Source organism: Notolabrus celidotus, chromosome 19 (assembly GCF_009762535.1).
Source record: "Notolabrus celidotus isolate fNotCel1 chromosome 19, fNotCel1.pri, whole genome shotgun sequence".
NCBI classification, from domain to species: Eukaryota; Metazoa; Chordata; class Actinopteri; order Labriformes; family Labridae; genus Notolabrus; species Notolabrus celidotus.
This window is the reverse complement of record NC_048290.1, coordinates 29,595,193-29,617,579: the sequence shown is the minus strand read 5'-3', so window position 1 is coordinate 29,617,579 and position 22,387 is coordinate 29,595,193. Positions and strand designations below refer to the sequence as shown.

General features: G+C 39.8%; 1 protein-coding gene across 3 annotated transcripts in view; it reads left to right on the top strand.

The window, feature by feature from the left end:
• Nucleotides 1–21,834, top strand: part of LOC117830729 (protopanaxadiol 6-hydroxylase-like) — a 37,480-nt gene extending 15,646 nt beyond the window's left edge. Inside the window, exons 9-11 of one of the 3 annotated variants that reach the window (XM_034708985.1) lie at nucleotides 467–594; nucleotides 11,286–11,373; nucleotides 19,390–21,834. In XM_034708985.1, coding sequence (XP_034564876.1) covers nucleotides 467–594; nucleotides 11,286–11,373; nucleotides 19,390–19,542 — 369 coding nt within the window. In that variant the 3' untranslated portion in view covers nucleotides 19,543–21,834. Of the gene's footprint in view, nucleotides 1–466; nucleotides 595–11,285; nucleotides 11,374–13,324; nucleotides 13,398–15,039; nucleotides 15,092–19,389 lie in introns of those variants that run through there. The other 2 variants (XM_034708987.1, XM_034708986.1) reach the window with 2 other exon arrangements.
• Nucleotides 21,835–22,387: the final 553 nt, after the last annotated feature.

Here is a 22,387-nt window from a genome sequence, read left to right as displayed (position 1 = left end):
TTCAGTTCAGGATGAAAGTGCAACTATCATTTGAGCTAGATGTCAGGATTAGAGAAGTCTCTCATTCATTCTGGTTCAAAGGGGTATTAATAGCATGTTCTCCTTCTTTTCCTTCTGGTTGTCTGTCATGAAAGTATTGCAATATGTTCCTTAAAATGCTAAAAACTTTAAATGAACTGTTTATAATACATTGTTGTATTAAATGTATATGTTACGCATGATTTGGCATTTGTAGAGCTAAGAACAAATAAGATCTTAGGTAAAAGAAGTTTTCTCTGACAGCCCACATTTACAAAAATAACAAGTTCTTGGAAATTTGAATGGAGACTGATGAAGACCGTTACAAAAAGTATCATGACAAGCACTTTACTTTTCTTTACAGTCCAGAATTATTGGTTTGATAAGTGAATGTCACTTGATTTTAATAAGCTCACTCTGATGGCTCCTTCTCTCTTTGTATATGTAGGACTCCACCCTCGCAGGGTTTCTAGTTCCAAAGAATCATGGTGTCATCTATATCAGCCACTCCGTCCACCGAGATCCAGAGGTGTTCCACGAGCCGGACAGCTTCCTGCCAGAGAGGTGGAGTGGACGGTGAGGATCTTAAAGTTGTTGTAAAGTCTTACTTTTATAAAGTTTAGCATGTTTCAGATTAATGGGAAAGAAGTTCAGAGTTTGCATGTTTAAAAAACATAATAATTAGAATGTGCAATGTGCCTAACCCTGACCCATGAGGTTTGCTTCAAAGAACTCCAGAGCCAAGATGCAGCACTTTCACTCAGGTTCAATAACAGAGATGTTTACCCTGTCACTTGACAGAACTTTGGTCAAAGAGTATCAGGAAGTAGAAAGACTTCCATGGATCTCAACCAGTTAACTGAATACCAGCAAGCAATTATGTCCACATTTTTATAAAGCAGTCCAATATAAATGTTGTCGATGACTTCATTTCACTAGAATCAACACTGACTGCTGAGGTGAAATTCATGTGTAATGTTTTTTCGCAAGTGCAACTTTGATGAGCTTTGACACGTGCCTTTTTTGTTGCTTGCTCATGGTTTACTCATGTTGGGTCTCTGAAAACAATGCAACAAAGAAAGACCTGCTCTTTTCTTGAAATCTCTTAAAGCTGGGGTTGGTAATCAGATTTAGATCCACTTTTTGTTATACTGGTTCAAATGATCTTTATGCCCCAATTGTAATCAATACATAATGTGTTCTTAAAAAAGAGGTAAAAAAAAGCTGCTATCTACAGCCGGAGTAAACCTGGGGAAACACCAACCAATCACTGTCATTAGGGTCCAATTTGTGTAACCAATCAAATCCTGTCCTGCTGTTCTGCCCGCCTCCTGCGCGTACATTTCCCCAGCGTTCACTCCTCTTCTCCTGCCTCTGCTTCCCCTGACTCTACTGACTGCCCCTCTCGCTCGACCTCAGGCCTGTCCCCTCTGACCCGATGAGGTGCTTTGCTCAGGACTGTAGTCCGGATCAGAGTCTAAAAAGCTCTCACCACGGGGGCTCTGACAAGCAAAAGAATGAATGACATTTAGTAAGTCCTACAGAAAATGTAGATGTACTGTAGCATTCGTCCCAACGCTGTAGGAATGACAACTAGATTCGTGAACACGTTGATCTTTAATAACCGGTCACTGTCGGCCGTGATCACACCAACCAACAAAACAACAATCAATTTTTGAATGAATGAAGAACTTCTCCTGCCTGTCTCTCCTCTCTCCTGCTCGCTGTGAGTTGTGAGTACTAACAGTAGCCATGTTTGTTTGTGTTTTTAACTTTCACCGCTGTTTACCGCTGAGTGAGACATGAGTTGACGTTGTGCAAAACACAAACTGATGTGCTGAGGACCGGTTTTGAATCAGTCACTATCATATGGTCGTGAATCAGCGGCGCTCGTGCACGTGAGCAGGGGGGCGTCGTTTTGGAGGAGCTCCGAGGGGAGGGGGGGAGGGGTTAGACCATAGACTGTAAAAAATATGGACGTAGTATCCGTGACGTCACCCATCTGTTTCTGAAGAGCTGTTTTGAGACCAATCGGCTGCGGCAGCCATATTGCTTCTGTCGAGCCAGTGTGACGTAAAGAGGCGGGCTTTGAGCCTCCTAGCCAACAGCTGCAGTGTTCCTGCAGGCAGCTGTGCCTCTCATTGGAAGACTGGTAATCTCAATATCTTCGAAATTGCCGAATTAGAAAAAATTCACCCCCCTCACAGTGAGAGGACGTCGAGAAATTAGCTATTCAGACTACACTCATCTTTTGTACCAGACTGTAAACATGTTTATTAATGCTGTAAAGATCAGCTTTTCCCCATTCATGTGTATGTGACTTCCTGTACTTCCGGAGCCAGCCTCAAGTGGATCCTCGATGAACTGCAGCTTTTAACACTTCCGCATTGACTCATATTTTTAGACCGGAGGTTGGGCTTGGGTTAGACGGAGTCATGAGGAAATGCTACATTCAAATTCATGCTATTCCGTGACTACCAACCCCAGCTTTAAGATGATTCAGCGATGCATAAACATAAATTAATTGTTTTATTTATTGCGTTTAGTTTTAAAAGCTGGGGGTTCTATATCCAGGAAGCAGTCATAGCTGCAAGCTTTAGAGCAAAATGTCAAACACGAAAGAAAAAACTTTGACCGCTGTTTGGTATGAGCATCACTTCCTTTGTGCTGACTTCATAAAGCTATGGAGATCAACTTCTCTCTACTACTTTTAGGTTTAACTGAGTACATGACAGGTGAATGTTGGGAAATGTTCCAGCTAGATTTTAAACAGTATTTTATTCCTGATAACACTGATTTGTGTTTGAACAAGCCATTAGCTGCTTGTAAATGTCTGAACAAAATGCATGAGTAAATGTGAGCTCTTGTCCTTTAGATAAGAACTACCTTTTTCATAAGCACAGCTTTTAAGATGATGATCAAAACCATAAAGGCTTCATATTCGAAAAACATAAACGTAACCTTTATATGGTAACAGTTATCAAATGAGGGTTCAAAGGGTTAATTTATCACTGCACTGAATTGCCTTTAGGAAGTTCTTAGTTCATAGCAGCAATCTGAACTGATCACTGAACTTGGATTTAGTTTTGCTTCCTGAGAAAGAATTATTGCTTTTGTTAAGAGCCACCGTTCTGAGAAATCATTGAGCGCTTTGGACAGATAAAGTAGTTTTTCATAGAATCAGAGCTGAGACTTAAGTATCTATCTCTTTTACTTTCCCTGTTTCTTTATCATGCCGTTTATTTTAACCAAGGACTCTTTGATTTCTCTTTCGGGGAACTGAACCTCTGGTATTTGGCAAATACTTAAATGTTCAGACAGGCTGCCCAAACTTAGATTATATCTACAATGAGACAAGATCTATTCAAGTAGGATTTGAAATGCAGTCGTTACCACTGGAAAAGATGAGAGGAAAGAAGACTCAAAGAAGAACAAGATGTTGGTTGTTGAACTTGAACTTTTTTTTTGCCACATCCTTTGTCCATCTGTATAAACATCAACAATACACAGTACGTGTTTCAGGGCCGATACCAATTATTGGTTGTTTATGAGTCCGATAATCGATATTTAGATCTGATATGCATTTACATTAAAAACAAAAAACTATCAAACTCCAGACTTAGTTTGGAGAAAACATTTGCTGAAGGCATTTAAACAGAAACTTTCAACATCATATACATGGGTTAACAGTTAACTTGTAGTAGCTGTAGTCTAGCCACTCAGATTGTGTTGTGGGCAGGATGTTAGGAGACACAGAGTGGTGAGAGAAAGTGTAAGTACAGGACACACCAGCAACAGAGCCAAAGTATTTTTTAACCCATTTATTTGATCTGCCATCAGTAAAACAAAACTGCAGATGCTGATAATCTGCCAAATATCTGCACTTCTCATTTTAATTGTGTTCTTTTATGCTTGTCTGAATGTTTCCAATACTTTTAATGTTTTAATGTAAAGCACATTGAGTTGCCCTCATGTATGAAATGCGCTATATATATAAAGTTGCCTTGCCTGTCTTGCCTAATATATAACCCAGACCGATAATCAGCCCCCTAACAATGTTCCACCAGGAGAAAACAGCTACACTGTAGTTTGTGCAATTTAACTTTGCACCTTTGGCTGAGGTGCAGGGTTTCAAGTTGCAAATTGAAGATCAACAGACTTACATTTTACTTACAAAACAGTTACTAAAGACCAAATGTAAATGGTAAACGGTAAATGGACTTGTACTTGCTCTCACTCTGGCTTCTTCTTGAGTTTCGTGGGCGAATCATCCTAGAGCAGTCAGGTGTGTGTGATTGGTCCTGATTGAGACCAGGTGTGGGTAGTTTATATATACCAGTGAGTGTCAGTGCTCTGTGATGACTCATTGTCTCACCTTCAGAGATAGTGAGAGGGTCCCTCTCTGTTTGAGCAATCAAAGTGTGTCTATAGTACAGAAGTTGGTTTTCCCTGGAACTACAACAAATATAAATCAATAAGATAAGATAAGATAAGATATATTTTATTGGTCCCCTATTGGGGGAAATTCTTTTGTTACAGCAGCTTACAACACGGGACAGGGGAAAACAACAATGTACTAACATAGTTAGAAAATATAATAACAATAATAATAGCAATGTTAAAGGTAAAATAGAATAAAATAAAATAGAATAGAATAAAATAAAATAAAATAGAATAAAATAAAATAAAAAAGAATAAAATAAAATAAAATAAAATAAAATAGAATAGAATAGAATAAAATAAAATAGAATAAAATAGAATAAAATAAAATAAAATAGAATAAAATAGAATAAAATAAAATAGAATAAAATAAAATAAAATATGGCAACTATCACAGATGTATACACTATGTACACTTCTATCTGATAAATAGATAGGTATATTAAAGCCCCTTGGGCCATCTTTGTGTTTACTGAGGAGTTTTGTCTAGGGTCTCCCTGAGAGTTTGCTTTCTGGTCAGCTGCTCGGCAACGGTGCTTTAGTTTGCCTTGCACCAGTTTTGTTGTGGTTGTTTCTTGCTCATTATTATTGTCTATTTCCCCTTTCCCCCTTGTCACTTGGGATATTAGTGGTCATTCCTTTGGGATAACTTTAAGAACCCCCCTTCCCTCCCATTCCGCAATTGTGTCTTACTTCCCTTCATCCTGACATATGTAGCGCTTTTGTAGTCTCTCTGACCACTCAAAGTGCTTTTACACCTCTCTTCACATACACCCATTCTCATTCACTGATACTCACTGGTAGAGGCTGCTATATTAAGGGACCATCAGTATTAGTTAATCTCATTCATACACATTCACACAATGCTGAACAACAGCAAGAGAGCAATTTTGGGTTCAGTGTCATGCCCAAGGACACTTCGGCATGTGACTGCGGTAGCTGGGATCAAACTGCCAACCTTCCAATTGATAGACAACTGACCACTGAGCCATAGTAGCCCCACATGTGTGGTTATATTTATGAAAAGTTCACACTCAGTCCAAACTGCATGATTGCTCCTGACTCTGAAACACACTTTTGTGCGTGCCATTGTTGAACAAACACACAAAAATGTATCCTTTTTCCTCGAAGTACCTAAGTTTATGTGTAGTCAGATGTTGTGGATTAATTTTTGATGTTCTGAAAAATTGTTGTATCTGTCATGTGTGATAAAAACAAGGAGAGGGAACCACGTACAGACAACAGAAATAGAATTTATTAAACAAAGGAACAAAAAGGCAAAACTAAGAAAACTTACTTCAAAAGTCCAAAACACAAAAATCCAAGCAGTCCAACAGAAAAATCCTAATTCAAGGCCTTCTGCTCCGTTAAGATGTTCTTCAGTGTTAAATGATTTAAACTGTAAAGTCAGAGGGATAAAACACCGAGACTAAAAGAGCTGATCAGACACATGTCTGACACAAGGATTCAAGGATCCAAGGATTCAAGGTTTTTTATTGTCATACCAATACAAGCTGTCGCATGATATGGAACGAAATTTCGTTTCTCAGGTCCTGCATTAAGCCAAAAAAAGAGCATACAATTAAGGGAAGACATAGTAATAAATGTAAAAATACAAATATAAAAATATTGTGCATAGTGCAATTGAATGTGCATATTGAAAGACACAGGTGAAAGCTTAAGAGGTGCAATCAAAGTGGAGGGAACCACACAAGGGCAGGAGGTAAATCTAAACCAGACACACAGGGAGCAAGAACTACAAAATAAAAACAGGAAACACTAATGGATGAAAATACACAGACAGGGAATACAAGTACACAAGACATGGCACACAAATCAAAAAACTACAAATAACACAGGAAGAACGATACAGATAAAAACAAGGAAGAACCAAAACATAACAAAAGCAACTCATGACAATATCTGACAGGACAAGCCTCTAGTGAAGGAGTCCACAGCCAACTTCTGTATGAACGCCAACATTTTGCAAAATAATTAGAATTATGATTCAGAATTATAATCTTAACTCAGGACAATATTTTAGAATAAATAAATAATCATTTAAATTATATAATTTATTTAATTTATGTAGTTTTTACTTTTTTTTAGAATTACTCTTCCAAACAAAACTGGTTGAAAAGTCAACTTAGTCTAGGGACTAAACTTAAGCTTGCTTTCTAAACCTGTATGAGAAAATCATACTCTAAGCACTTGCGCATACATATAGCCACAATGTTACCATAGCAACTGATACAGATGAATTAACAGAGCATGAACACCCAAATCTGATTTGAATGCTGTCACATTCATCATAAGTGCTGACAGTCAAACAGCAAATAAAGCTTTCCTTGGCTTTGGAAACAATAACAAGATTCCCAAAGGCTCAGCTGAAGACTGATTGCAGATAGCATCACAGTCTCCCTGAATGCTACCTGCTCTGGCTCTTCCACTTCATCAACTTTCTCTCTTAACTGCTTCTCTATTCATGAATTTCCTCCATTCACCTGTTTTTTCTCATTCATGCTTGTTCATTCAGGCAACACAGCAGAAAGGGAGGAAAAAATCTATGAATGTATGTATGTAGGAAGCTGCTGCCATGGAAACCAGTCACCTGATGCCGTTTTTACCAATAGGGAATCCCTCTGTGTGTGTATAATATATGTATGTGCAGGGTGGGGGGAGAAAAATACCCTGTGCCTGTGGGGGGGATGGGTTGCTGAAAAAATGAGTCAGAGAAGATCCTCATTCTATATGTGTGTGACTCTTTGAATGGAAAAGGGTGATCCCTTCAAAATAAAATGTCTTCTTTTTGTTTGGGGCTTTCCCTCTATCTTACACGCCATTAAGAAACCTTTATCAGCAGGGATAAATACGATTCACAGACAAACATGATGCTCATTTTTGCAGCATCTGTTGAAGCAATTGCACAGGCTGGATTAATCCCGTCTTCTACCCTCGAACATGATCATGAAACAGCTTTTATCTCTTGTGCAGACTGGCAGAAAATAAAAACACAGGGAAGGAATACCTTATTTAAAGAAATGATCTTCAGTGTTTTTTAGAGGGAAAATATATTGTGCATATTTTGTTGTATTTGTGACCCCTTTAGCTTTATCCAGGGTAAAGGTTTGTCTCCATACCTTCAGACCTGGCGACACACAATCAACGTATTTTAAAGAAACACTTAACAAAAGATATCTTAGATTCTCGAAATAATAATACAAAAAAAGGTGAATTACCCTTAAAATATTACCCATAGTGTATCAAATATGGCGTTTAGCTTTAACCTGGAATAACGTAAACTCAGTAAAGGGTGTCATTTTACGAAATGTGATAGAATTAATAGACATTTAGCTGCTGCCATGGTAACTGGCCACCTCATACCCGTTTTTTACCAATGGGGATTCCCTATGCGCTTTGTGTGTGCGTGCTGTCTGCTCTGCGGGATAGGACAGGATGGGGTTAAAGAATGAGTCAGAGGAGATTTTTTTTTTCCTGGAGAAAATATGATGTTAATCTAAATTTGCAAAGACCTCCAACCGTATAAGACTATCATTATGAAAAATTCGACATTTAAAATAAACTATATCCATGAAATGAGTCCACTGAATAATACTAACAGTGTGGCTCAGTCTTCTATTTAAGAATAGGCTGTATAGTTGCGGTCAGTGACATGATGATAGGAATTATGTTCATTCTGCTGCATTAAATATCCATCTGCACTGAATTCATCATTTAAAGACAAGTCTCAAAAAGTGCATCACTGTTCACCTTTTAAAGTACTAATTATTAAAAACTCTATAGCCTATAGATTTAGGAATAAACTCTATACTTTAAGATTATGTCTGGTAGAAAATAATTGGCTTGGGGTTGGTAGACTGTTGTCAGTAGAGTAGATTCAGTGTTTTCAAGTTATTTGTCTTAACTGCTGCTCAAACGAGTGAATTTCCCTCTGGAGTAATTAATTAACTTCCTTTCTGTTTGTTTGTTTGTTTGTGTGTGGGTGTGGGTGAGGGTGGGGTGGGTTGATGTGTGTTTGCTGTATCCCTCCACTTATCTTCCGGTCTGTTTCCCTTTCCTCCTACCTGCCTCTTTTTCTGCCTCTCCATCTGTCAGTCTTCCTAGAGATTATTTTCCTGTCTGCCTTGATAGCTGCCTGGCTCCTCAGTGCCACCTGGCTCTTTAAAGTAATGACTGCAGTGCTGTTACATAACAAGCCCACCTACGATAACTACGGTCTCAACACATTGTCTGTTTAGTTTTGTGTGTGTGTGTGTGTGTGTGTGTGTGTGTGTGTGTGTGTGTGTGCGCCTGCATATTGGATGTGTATCCTGTCCGCTGTGTGTGTCCTGTTACATACTGTATCATCAAGCTGTCTGTGGATGTGTTTTTCGAGTAGGAAGCAAAGCTGGCAAGTTAACATCCTACCTCCCCGCCCCCCCTCGGGCTCAAACAGATACAAGTCATAGCTGCTGCAGTGGGTTGTGTTGCAATAGTACTTGATGGAACTTAAAAGCAATGAATCAGACTTTGGATGCTCAATAATGAACATTTTTCCACATGAATAGAACTACTCCAGAGAAGTCCAAAATGTCAACAGTCCAATTGTTTAAAATTAAAACACTTACAGAGCTTCAAGGATCCTCCTTTACTTCCCTTACAGTATTATGTAAGGGCTCATGTATAGGTAGCTTGTGGTTATGTCAAACAGAATCCAGACAGGGTGAGACAACTGCGTCAGGGTTGTCACATCTCATCAGTGGAGCATGGAGGTGTGATGTCCATATTAATATACAGCCAAGACTTCAACTAGACTGAACCTGGTATGACTTCACTTCCACCTAAGTGTCAGTATTACGGGCCTGCATCTTATATTACACCTTTCAGTGTTTCAGGATGGCCCTTAATAGAACATTAAACCATTAGACGTGAGCTTCAGAGAACACTAATATTCTCCACACTCGCTCTCTCAGTCTCTAAGTCTCACACACACAAAGCCTCTCACTCACACTTGACTCAGACTCGTACACACAGCTAATGCTTCCTGTTTGCCTTTAATCAGTGCTCAGGTTTCAGGAAGACAGGATGCATTAGCAGTGAGAGGGGAAAGATGGTCTGCATTAGCAGGCTGTTGACACATCTGTAGGCTGGAAACAACCAGCAGCTCCTTATTTTAAATATGTTTTTAGAGGCGGAAGCTTATGTGGAGAAGAGAGTCAGACAGATGCCATGTGTCAAGTTGCTACAATATTTCAGAACCATGTTGTTTTGTAATTTTAAGTCAATTTCATCCATTCTAGCCAGAGTCCAGGTGGTGTTCACGAAAAAAATCACCAAAAGTCATGTTAATCAATTCATTGGCTTTGACACCATGCAGAGGTCAAAGTTCAGCTAGAAAAAGCACAGAGTTGGTATTGTTCAAACCAAGCAGCAACCCTCAGTCTTAGAATATGAAGCCCATGCAGAAGTGTTATAAACTGCAGTTCATCGAGCATCCACTTGAGGCTTGTTTCAGAAACACCAGAAACCACATACACACTCTTTCAAAGAAGACGGATCTTTGCAGCAATAATAAACATGTTCACAGCCTGGTTCAACAAACAGTTTAGGTCTGAGTAGCTCATTTCTTGGCATACACTGTATGGGGGTGAATTTTTTTTGGTTTGGTTTGCCCAAATAAGGACATGGCTGACTTGATTGACAGGCGGTGTGTCTTTACCACACACTAGCTCGGACAAAGTTTAGTTGTGTTCAGCATTTCCAATATGGCTTCAAAACAGGAACAGGAACAGAAGGGTGAAGTCACGGATACTACGTCCATTTTTTATACAGTCTATGGATCAAAGCTGCTGTTTACATCCTGTTATGCTGATCAACATCTTAAAGTTGAAAAAGACTGCATGCTACCAGACATGGATGTAAACACTTCAGGATTTAAATATATTTAGTTACAAGTGCTCTTTAATTGAACCTGTAAATGAGCTTAAAGCTCCTGTGAGGAGCTTTTAACTGCTTATGACACAGAACTAAATGAATACTGATGCTTCTTTATGAGCTGCAAAAGCAAACAACAGCACGGGGGGCACTATTAGTTATTTCTATATCGTAATTTCAATATCTCTAATCTCAGAAGAATCGGTTAACAACATGCTATTATAGCAGCTTTTTTACATTTTTCATTAAGCAGGACAAGATTTGTTGTCATGAATCATTGCTTATAAATAAGATAATGGATATGTCTTTGTCCACAGGGGGCGCCAAAACTGACACAAACTAAAAAGTTTCACACAGGAGCTTTAAGATGAGACCAAGCCAAATTGTTAATCTCACATTCACCATCTAACTATAGCATTTAAGCATGCTAACAGTTGCCAAAATAACTAAGCACAGCAATTTAAAGCTCTGTGATAAAGGGGGTATCCCAACTTCTCTGGTACTTGGTTGTAGACCAAGTCGTAAACCAGGTACCAGACATCAACGATGTTGTTCTTCCAACTTCCAGATTCCATCCCATCACATCTACTTTCCCCTTTTTTTCCCCCAAACTGTCAAATACTCATGTCCTGTTGTGTTTAACAGACAACTGCCTATCATGACTTCATCGCCTGGCCTGGATCATTATTCTGCTGAGGGGCCAACTGTGAATGGAATTTGAATTAGTTGTGCGGGCTGAAGAATACTGGCTTGGGCACTCTAATTTCTGAATCCTTTTTAAGCATCTTCTTTCCCATAACTCTTAAAGCTTTTTCAGAATGTTTTGAATCTCTGATTTCATCGCCAACATTTTGCATAAGTGTGTAACTTATTTGTCTCATTTGTCTGTGCAGGAATGCAGGTCAGGAGCACCTCTTGTGTTCCTTCGGTAACGGGCCCAGAGGCTGCATCGGGACCAAACTCAACGATGTCTTCCTTAAGGTGACTGCATCTCTTTCCTCATTACGCTGCCATGCACACACACGCCTTAAGTATATACACTTGAGGTCAAAATGATTAGCCCCCCAGGAATTCTGGAACATTTTCCTTAAATTCTGCCCAATGTTTGAATCATTGATAAAACTTGATATAAGCAAACATTCACCAGTGTTCTTTAGTAGCTTTGGTACATTTTGGAATGTAAAATACATTTTTAGGATAACTTTATATCAAATATAGTGAAAAATGGGATGGTCAAAAATATTAGCCCCCCTGTGATTTTTTGCTTTTAAAACACACCTGTGCAGTCAGTTTGTTTCCTAACAACACCTGTAGGTCTGTTGGCTTCCTAACAACACCTGAGCATTCAAACAGCATTGAGATTTACTTAAGGGACTCCAAACAGGGCACTTGAACACGTTACTGAGAGAGACTACTCATACTAACCATGCCAAAGACAATGGAAATCAGTCTTGAGCTCAGAAAGAAGATAATGGAGGCTCATAATAAGGGGGGAGGCTATACTGTAATTTCCAGGCGTTTTACAGTGTCTAGAACAGCTGTATGTTGCATCATTGTAAAGTACAAGAAGACAAACTCTGTTAGAAACAAACCTAGGCGTGGTAGAAAACACAAGATTTCAAGAACTCTGGAGAGGAAAGTAGTCAAAGATGTCAACAAGAAGCCCCAGACATCTGCCAAGATGATTGTTGCTGACCTGACCTCCTCTGGAGTTGATGTTTGAAGGAACACAGTTGTGAGGGATCTTCATCGTAGTGGGCTTCAGGACCATCGTCCCAGAAGAACCCCTTTACTCAAAGAGCAGCACATCAGAGCCAGATTGAGGTTTGCACAAGAACATTTGAAAGGTAAAGATGAGTTTTGGAAGTCCATTCTTTGATCTGATGGAACTTTTTGGGCGCATGGATGTTGTTCATGTTTGGCCAAGAAAGGGAGAGTCCTTCAACCCTTAGAACACGGTCCTCAGAATTAAACATGGTGGAGGGAGCATCGCACTGTGGGGCTGTTTTGCAGCCCCAGGCACTGGGAGCCTTGTTCTGGTGCATGGCATCATGAAAAAAGAAAGTTATGTTGACATTTTGAGGGATAATGTGAAGAACTCTGCTCTTAGTCTAGGCTTTGGTTGGTGCTGGGTCTTCCAGCAAGACAATGATCCAAAGCTTACGTCAAAATTGGTCAAACAGTTCTTAGAGGACACCAAAACCAAGGTCCTGGAGTGGCCCGTACAGAGCCCAGATCTATATCCTGTGAAGAATCTGTGGCGGGTGCTCAAAGTGAATGTCCATGCTCAGAAACCATGTATTTTGGACCAGCTGGAACAATTTGCATTGGAAAAATGAGCCAAAATCCCTCCAGAGACATGTGCCAACCTTGTAAAGAACTACTTGAAGAGGTTGTTGTCAGGTATGGCTCAGAACGGGCGCACTATTGACTACTTAAGGCCAGGGGGTTAATCATTTTGGACATGTCATTTTACCTTTTCTTGTTTCAATTCATTGCATCAACAAAATATCCAAGTCAAACATAGTGAACATTTGTCTTGTTATGTTGGAAACACATAAAGTATAAACACTTGTTTTTAATGGTCATTTTCATGGAGAAATCAAGGGTTTTATCTGATTTCACAAGGGGGGCTAATCATTTTGACCTCAACTGTACATGTGCCAACCTCATGCTCATTAGGGCTATTTCTCTTTTTTTTTCTCTATAATACTTCTTACTTCTTATTCAGTCTCTTTCTGAGCTGCTTTTTATAAATGTCCTTCAGCCACAAAGACAGACTCTTAAGAGAGAATCAAATGATGTGAACATGATGATTCTCAGTGTCAGCCCTGCAGTTTGCATTTCAGCTTCTATGTCACAGGGTTAGGGGGAAGTCTTCTGGACTATGCTGATGGAAAAATGAACCACCAACGTGTTTATTCACCTTCAGGGAGGGCAGAGAGGATCCAACAGTGCTGATGAAGAATAATACAAGCAATATTACTGAAGTGAGCGAGAGGGGGGTAGTAGGGTTTGTTCAAAACCCAAAATATAGTTCTTGAAATTGAATCATATAACTGAATATTTTTCTGAAATACAACTCTTTTAACAAAACAATAAAATGTATCTCTTCATAGAACTCGCTGTTTCGTTCACAGCTGAAGATTCCTTTTACTGCTAAAAGCGGTGTGCTTAAAACTGTGATCAAAGTATGGGATTATTATAAGAGAGGAGAGATTTGGGAAAACCTAGATTTGGGAACAGGACCTGCTACCAGAAAGGGTCCCAACAGTTGCACGACTGTTGGTGAATGACATCATATAACTTTAATCAAAGAACAAAGTCAGTCTTAATCGTGCACAGCTTGAAGTTTCATACCCTGCTAATTCAAGAGGAAGAGGTGAACCAATCATACATTTAGTAGTGAATTGCTCTTGGGTATGATGTCTCTGTTTGTTTGTGTGGGTTTAATACAGATCTCTCACAGAGAGCCCAGGTACACACTGTCCTGTATAAACCACCTGTCAGTCCCCAAGGCACCACTCACCATAGCCACCTTTACCTATACACTCCAGAGACACGCAGGCAAACATCCACCTACACCCACACATACACAAACAAACACACACCCACACACACACGTGCAAACATGGCCTGTGGGAAGCACAAGAACAGGACAGGTGTGATACAGGTGTCAAAACAGGAAGGAGAGAGATTTATTTACCATGTGAGGAGCTTCCCTCTGAGAACAGCTATGTGTGTGTGGGTGTGAGTGTGCTATGTGAGCCTTGACACAGGAGAGTTAGGGGGTGACACTAACTTAAAAACAAACATTGTGAGCCAGGGGATTTCCAAGACTTTAATTAGAAACGTATGCAACTGGGTGTTTGGATCATTGCTATTCTTTATATCCAAGACTATCTTCAGGTGAGTTAATAATTATTGACAAATAAATAAACATGTATGTGTTTTGTTAACCAGTAAAGTTAAATCTGATTGAGTCTTCCCAAAACTGCACTGTCTTCTAATCTCACAGAGTGGGAATACAGTTTACAACACTGACAGGGGAACACTTACTAAAAATGACAAACAAAAGAATGACATCCCTGACTTTAGCAGACTATAATATCTCAGTTTAAGTTTAAGTAATTGGATAAAACAGATTAGAACTATTTTGCTTTTATTTTTTAGGGGGAAGTTTGGTTATATTGGCAGGAACTTCCCTGAACTGGGGAAAACAAATGAGGACAGACTCATTATTGTTGACACATCCATATTGTAGCATCATTTGTACTGTAGCAGCTTAAAGCTGGGGTTGGCAGTCTCGGAAAACTAGCATGAATTTGAATGTAGCATTTCCTCAGGACTCCGTCTAACCCCTCCCCTCCTCCCTCAGAGCTCCTCCAAAACGACGCCCCCCCCCCCCCTCACATGCACGAGCGCTGCTGACTGATTCAAAACTGGTCCTCACCAAAACATTCTCATAGTGAAAGTTAAAAACACAAACAAACATGGCTGCTGTTAGTACTCACAACTGTCATGCTAGCATTATCCAGTTGTACTGGTGACACGATATCAGGAGAAAAGTTATAACACATATATAATACTGTAACAGCTCTACTGTTTGTTAAACCTGTTCAGTGTAGATGTTCTTAATTCCTACAGTGTTGACGGTCAGTGAAGGCATCAGGAGAGGTGTAGAGTGTGCGAGCTGGAGAGAGGAGAGACAAGAGGAGAAGTTCTTCATTCATTCAAACATTGATTGTTGTTTTGTTGGTTGGCGTGATCACGGCCGACAGTGACCGCTTAGTAAAACTCAATGTGTTCACAAATCGACTCGTCATCCCTACAGCGTCCGGACGGACGCTACAGTACATCTACATTTTCTGTAGGACTTAGTAAATGTCATTCATTCTTCTGCTTGTCAGAGCCCCCGTGGTGAGAGCTTTGTAGACTCTGATCCGGACTACAGTCCTGAGCAAAGCACCTCATCGGGTCAGAGGGGACAGGCCTGAGGTCGAGCGAGAGGGGCAGTCAGTAGAGTCAGGGGAAGCAGAGGCAGGAGACGGGGACGAGGAGTGAACGCCGGGGAAATGTACGCGCAGGAGGCGGGCAGAACAGCAGGACGGGATTTGAATGGTTTAAAATTTTGGCACCCAAAAAAGGCTGATTGGTTGGTGTTTTCCCAGGTTTACTCCGGCTGTAGATAGCAGCTTTTCTTCCTTCTTTTTTAAGAACACATTATGTATTGATTGCCATCAGGACATAAAGATCATTTTAACCAGTATAACAAAAAGTGGATCTGAATCTGATTACCAACCCCAGCTTTAAGGCAGTGTCTCATACATTCATCAGAGACAGACTGACACATGGATCTGGTGGAATTGGCCGTTATACTCTTAATTAGGTTTCACTTTAGTAAAATCTTGAGCTTGTTGGTTAAGGTAGATGGTTCTGTGTGTTTTTTAAAGCCAGTTTTCTTTGCAGTCTTCTTATTACTTCTTTCATTGCCATGATACGCATTAAAGCTTCTTGTTGCTGTTACTCAATGGACATGGCAGGAAGGGACGGATGAGAGAGCAGAGGGAAGGAAGCAGATTGCACTTGTCAGCCAATGAGAGGCTTATCTCAGCAGTTCACATCCGTTGAGTCAGACTGTTAACTAACACATAAAGTACGTTATTTAACCTAAGCCGGTCGATTGCACTTAAAGAGACATCGTCTGTATGTTCTTAAAGGAAGAAACTGCACATGTGCAGAAACGCAATGTGGACGGAGGTGTTTAAGCAAACTAACAAAACTGTGAGGGATGACTCAGTGCTACACACACACACACACACACACACAGTCATTCGTGAGTCATTTTTAATGCCTGATTGGAGAGAGCTCAGGTAGAATGTCCAAATTGGTGAGACACTCTGCTCTTTCTACATCTCAGCAAGACAATCATGTCTCCACTTAGAGCTGGATTAGTCTAGAAAACCAGGGACTGCTTTTATTGCCTAAGTAAGTGTCACCAATAGGATAATGTGGACAAACAATGGTTTCATTCTATTGCTTTGGATACTGTATCATCAGCTTCTTTCTGGCCAAAAGTTGTATTTTTCTATGTGTTGTTAAGCTATTATAAATGTGGATTTTATCATTAATTCTGTTGTATTTTTTATACAAATCTAAATGGATCAGGACCACATTCAAGTAGTTTTTGAATTTTAAAAGTAGACAGAGGACAGATACTCTAAAGAAAGCTCTAAAAGAATTTTTTTTTAAAATTTATTTATATATATTAAAAAATACTTTTTTTATTTTAAAATAAAAATGTACCCCCTCCGGGATGCTGGTGGCCTAGCTGTCTAAGCACTCCCAAATACAGAGGCCTTAGTCCTCGTCGCAGAGGTCGCAGGTTCGACTCCTGGCCGTGACCATTTCCTGCATTTCTTCCCCCACTCTCTACTCCCCATGTTTCCTGCCTCCATTACCAAAGACTTAAGCTTTGATAACAATCAATCAATCAATCAATCTTTATTTGTATAGCACCAAATCACAAAGAACGTTATCTGAAGACTCTCTTACAAACAGAGCAGGTCTAGACCACTCTATGTCAAATTATGAACAGAGACCCAACACCAAGACAGGGTAAGACTCAGTCTGACCCCACCTTAATCCACCATGAGCATTGCACCTCACAGTATTTAGCTAGTTACAGCAGAGAGGACAAACTTCCTTTAACAGGCAGAAACCTCGAGCAGAACCAGACTCATGTTAGACAGCCATCTGCCTCGACAGCCAATCCATTTAATCTGTTTACAATTAATATAATTTAACATAAACGTTAATGTTAAAAAATATTAGAACTCTGATGATCCACTCCACACCTGCTGGATTGGGAAGGGTTGCTACTATCCAAGTCCATGAGATGTAATCCACACACATATCCATAAAGATCCACAGGTTACTTTAAATCTACAAAGGCTATGGGCTCTAGCTCAATCTATCTGCCATCTATTTACCATTGTGCCGTGTAAGAGCAGGGTTTGAATCCTCATATTTTTTCTCAGGTAAACAACCTCTGTGTAAATGCGCCTGATGGGAATTCTGGCTCCTTTTATCGATCCAGATCATTTGGTTCAGCTCAGCAAGAACCAGTTCATTTGGCTCCCAAATGGCTCTTTACAGTACCTGCATATCGTTTACATGCTAGAGCCTGCTCTTAAAGATAAGTCGTTAGCACCACCTCATCATCCATGTCTGCTGCCAACCTGCTACATGTGGGTCAGTCAATGCAAAGAAGACAAAGTTTAAGAAAACAGTTTTTCAAATGAACTTCCATGTTAAAAGTTAATTTAAAAAAGGTAACAGTAATAATTAATGATGAAGAAATGAATGGACGTGCTCAGCCTTGGTAAAATGTGAACTGTGCAAAGAAGACTGTGCAACTGTTCAAAGTGGAAATACAAATTATGTGTGCAATGTACAAATATAAAATACACTACATTATAAAAAAGGATAACCTGAAGCATCAAATTTGGATGTTGTAGTTTAACGTTATAAGTATTTGTAGTTTGTATCTGATGAGAGTCTTTCAGCGTCAGTGTTCCCTGAGCCTTGTCAATGAGGTCATCTGCTGTCAGGATTAATATTTAATATCACTTACACTGACGCAGCCTGGTCACCTGTCAACTAATCACTGTGGGCTGACTTATTTCAGAAACATGATGTCATCCAGGGCAGTGGGGTCAACACTGATCTCCGTTAAGCTCACAATGTTTTCCTGTCCCTCGATACAACTCTCTCCCCGCAGCATCAAGAAGCACTTAGGAATGACCCAGCACTCAGAAACATGCACAGTCTCCATCATGTTAATCAAGTTTATTCTGCATCAATGATGCATACATTGAACCTCTCTTCCGCTGTAACCTGACCTCTGATAGTCAGGCTACTTGACTGTTTAAAATGCATCTCTTTTCAGCAGACTGACCACTGGCACATACCACCACACGCATTCACACAAGGGCGTCACCAGGGTAAAAAGTAGACTGCAGGGATCTAGGTCAGAGATGTGACTCATCGCCTCCTTGCTTCATCCTTCCTCTTTTTTCCTTCCTCCCACCCCCACCATGATCATCCTTCCTCCATTTCCTTCTTTCCTCCATTTCTTTGTCGGGTTCATTCATCCCGCTCCTCCCCCTCTATCAGGAGAGTCTTCATTCATAAAGTGGGGGGAGGCGGGGCAACTGGCTGTCACTACTAGAGAATTGGATTGGTGGGATTTGTGGTAAGAGTGTCAGCCAATGACGACTGAGGACTGTGATATCACCAGTGTGTGTAAAGTAAAATAGAACAGAGCATCATTTGTTTCCAGTCTTGTTGTATATCTTATGAAGGATAAAGGCCTGAGCGTGAAGGAGTGTGATATTAACTGGTGACATTTTGGTAAAAATCAAATGTACATTATTATTATTGAACTCTTCTGAACAGGGGAATGAGCGCAGACATAAACCATTTATGAAAAAAAAAAAAAAATCCTTATTTACTTTTGTGCATTGCCTTTACACTGCTTGGCTCTACCTGCACCCAAATGGACTTGAAGCACTTTGTTACTGATCTTGTTTCCTCTTGTCTAGATCTTTGCTTGTGTTCTTCTTGTTCTCGTATGTACGTCACTTTGGATAAAAGCGTCTGCTAAATGACATTGTAACATTGTAACATGATTTGAGTCTTCTATTCTTTGAAACATACACTGCAGACATGTTTCTATCCACCCGCTTGCTTAAAGGTGTTGCATTGCATTTCTATTTCCAAACCTGAAAAACATGAAGCAGCTTTACAAGAAGGAGTCATATTAAGTGTTGGCAGAGTTCATCTAGTTGAACATTTTGTGTTTGCAGACTATAAAGGGATCTTGTCCCGACCCCTGCTCTTAAACGCTAAATTTAGTCCCCCATGCAGGGAGAGGGTTGCAGAAATTTAAAGTTACAACGCATTTTGAAAACAATTTTTCTCTCTCTCCATCAGGAAGCCTGTGTGTACCTCTTAAAGCACTACAACTGGTGTTTGGATCCTCCATCACAAGACCTGGAGTACAAATGGCTGCCGGTGTCTCGCCCTGCCAACACCCCTACCATCTCCTTCACCCGACTGCATCAGACCGGACCTGACAGCAGCTAAAGATGCACAGTATGCTTAGTGATTCACCTGCTGACAAGTTAGAGAAGAAAAAAACAGCATCATGTGCACTAAAAACTGTAGGCCTGGTGCCTTTGTGGAATGTGGAGAAGAAGCTGAAAAATATATATTGGAGACACAAAGGGAAGCCAGCAAACTGTGACGCCCCCCCCCCTGCTGTGTTTAATACAGTAATCGTCCAGGGGGAAGCCGAGGAGTGCGCGGGTTTCTCTGTGTGTGTGTTCCTCTGCCAGATACTCTGCAGCTTTGCTTGATGAATCTGCAACAGAAGACAAAAATGTATGACTCATTCTTCCATTGTTCAATCTGACACTTTCACACAGCATTTTGTGGTCTGTATTGAAATGGGCTTCAAAAAGATAAACCATGAATCTCTTCCTCTCAATGATCCCAAAGTTAGACATTGCATTGATGTCAAATTTTAGTTTACCATAATTACTGCCATTTTTATGTTTGTGTTCATTGTACACAGGACTTGAAATGACCTCTAAAACGACAGCTCCTGTGTGGCAGAAGTCACACCGCAAACCAATAAGACACACGTGCAGAGGTAAACCCTGAGATTTCATCTCTCACTGCAAACCTGTACCCCCCCTCCATCATCTCCACCACCACCTAGCAACCACAACTGCTTAGCAACAGTTCATCATACAGACACTGACTTGCTTTCTTTTTAGTATGCACGACACACACACACACACACACACACACACACACACACACACACACTCACACAAAGTTACACATAAACCTAGCTATTTTTGACAGCAGTTGGCAGTGATAAACACACCACTGAATCACATGTGCATGATGCCAGAGGGCGTTACAGAGCACATGCCAAAATCTTAAATAACCTAACAGAGATGAATAATTTTAGCAACATGAGCTACAGGAACCATAAACTAATATTAAAGCTGCAAGCAGCATTGAACGGCCCCAGCACCCACGCTCACGTTGGAGCATGGCGCACTTCGGGGCACAGTGCACCCTAGGGTGTCGCGAAAGTCCGGGGTGCAGATCAGCTGTGAGCACACTTTCACTGCATCTATAAGCTTTTAAATATTATAGCCTCATCTCAGACTTGCCCTGCATCCCAAAGCTCTCAAATAATATTACCTTGGTGATTGGTCAAACCAGAAGTAGCCTGTGTATTGCTGTGCACTGAGCATCCCAAAGATCTCTTTTGTGTCTCAGAGTAAACTGGGTCAGGAAGAGAGCAGAATAATCGGACGAGCAACATGTATTGGTACATTAGATCAGCCTTCTAAGAAGTCTTTACTGATGGAGAAGCCCTAATATTATCCCTTCTCTTATCTTCCAGTGATTCTTTTTATTTTTAATTTATTATTTATTAATATTCAAGTGTAAAACATGTATTCTGTTGTTTTACATTTTGTGTATTTTTTTTTGTCTTTTGATCAAATGTAAGTGCGTTTATTGTCTTTTTCAATTCCTTCTTAACCCTCCTGTTATGTTGCGGGTCAAATTGACCCTTTTAAAAGTCTATTTTAAGTAACATATGCCTTCCAAACCAGCTACATGCAGCATAACAATCTTGGCAGCACGTGACAGAAGAGGTGTCATGTTCATTTATCAGCATCACTTCATAAAAAATAAAAATAATAAAATTTTGAATAAAATATGCAAAAATATATATCATGTAAAACTATTGTATTTATATTTAGGGCTTTCCAATGTATATTAAAAAAGTTTTAACATTAATTTTAATGAAAAAAGAGTGAGTTATCCTCAGTGAACCATGATCTGTGAGGATTAAAGAACACCAATGGACTAAATCTTGTTTTAAATGGTGCTTAAAATTTTATTTTTTTTAAAATTGTGTATTGGGATTTTTTGGGTTTCTCACACTTTAGGATTATTGAATATGCCCGGGTCAAATTGACCCAGGAACATTATTGCTGTTCCAGAGAAACAAACATAACAGGAGGGTTAATGTTTTATTATGTTTCAAGTGAGAGCCAGTGTCTTACTATCTTGTATCTGTAGTCAAATGAACAACCTTTTTGAGACTGTATGACGTCTGAACAATTATGCTGTGTTACTACAATTTTTACCTGTGTGCTTGATTTTAGTGAAAACACAAGTGACATTTGGATTCACTGTAGTTGCCTTTGTTTACAAGTGAAACATTTAGAATGTAAGTGACTCCTCCTTACTCAAAGTGAAGTAGCTGCAGTTTTTAACATGTAAAGAGAAGGGTGCTGGATGATTCAAAGACAAAGAAAAATAAAGAAACAAACTCTGATGCCTTTTTTTAGTCGTGCCCTGTATTCTGTACAATCTTTATATGCTCAAGTCATTCAAATGCATCATTCATCAGAGCAGACAAAAAAACCACTGTGGGTTGAACTGCCCAAAGTCTTAAGCAGTATTCTTCAAAATCCATCATAAGTACACTACCGTTCAAAAGTTTGGGGTCACTTAGAAATGTCCTTATTTTTGAAAGAAAAGCACTGTTTCTTTCAATGAAGATAACATTAAATGAATCAGAAATACACTCTATACATTGTTAATGTGGTAAATGACTATTCTAGCTGCAAACGTCTGGTTTTTAATGGAATATCTACATAGGTGTATAGAGGCTCATTTCCAGCAACCATCACTCCAGTGTTCTAATGGTACATTGTGTTTGCTAATCGCTTTAGAAAGCTAATGGATGATTAGAAACATCTTGAAAACCCTTGTGCAGTTACGTTAGCACAGCTGAAAACGGTTTTGCTGGTTAGAGAATCTGTAAAACTGGCCTTTCTTTGAGCTAGTTGAGTATCTGGAGCATCACATTTGTGGGTTCGATTATACTCTCAAA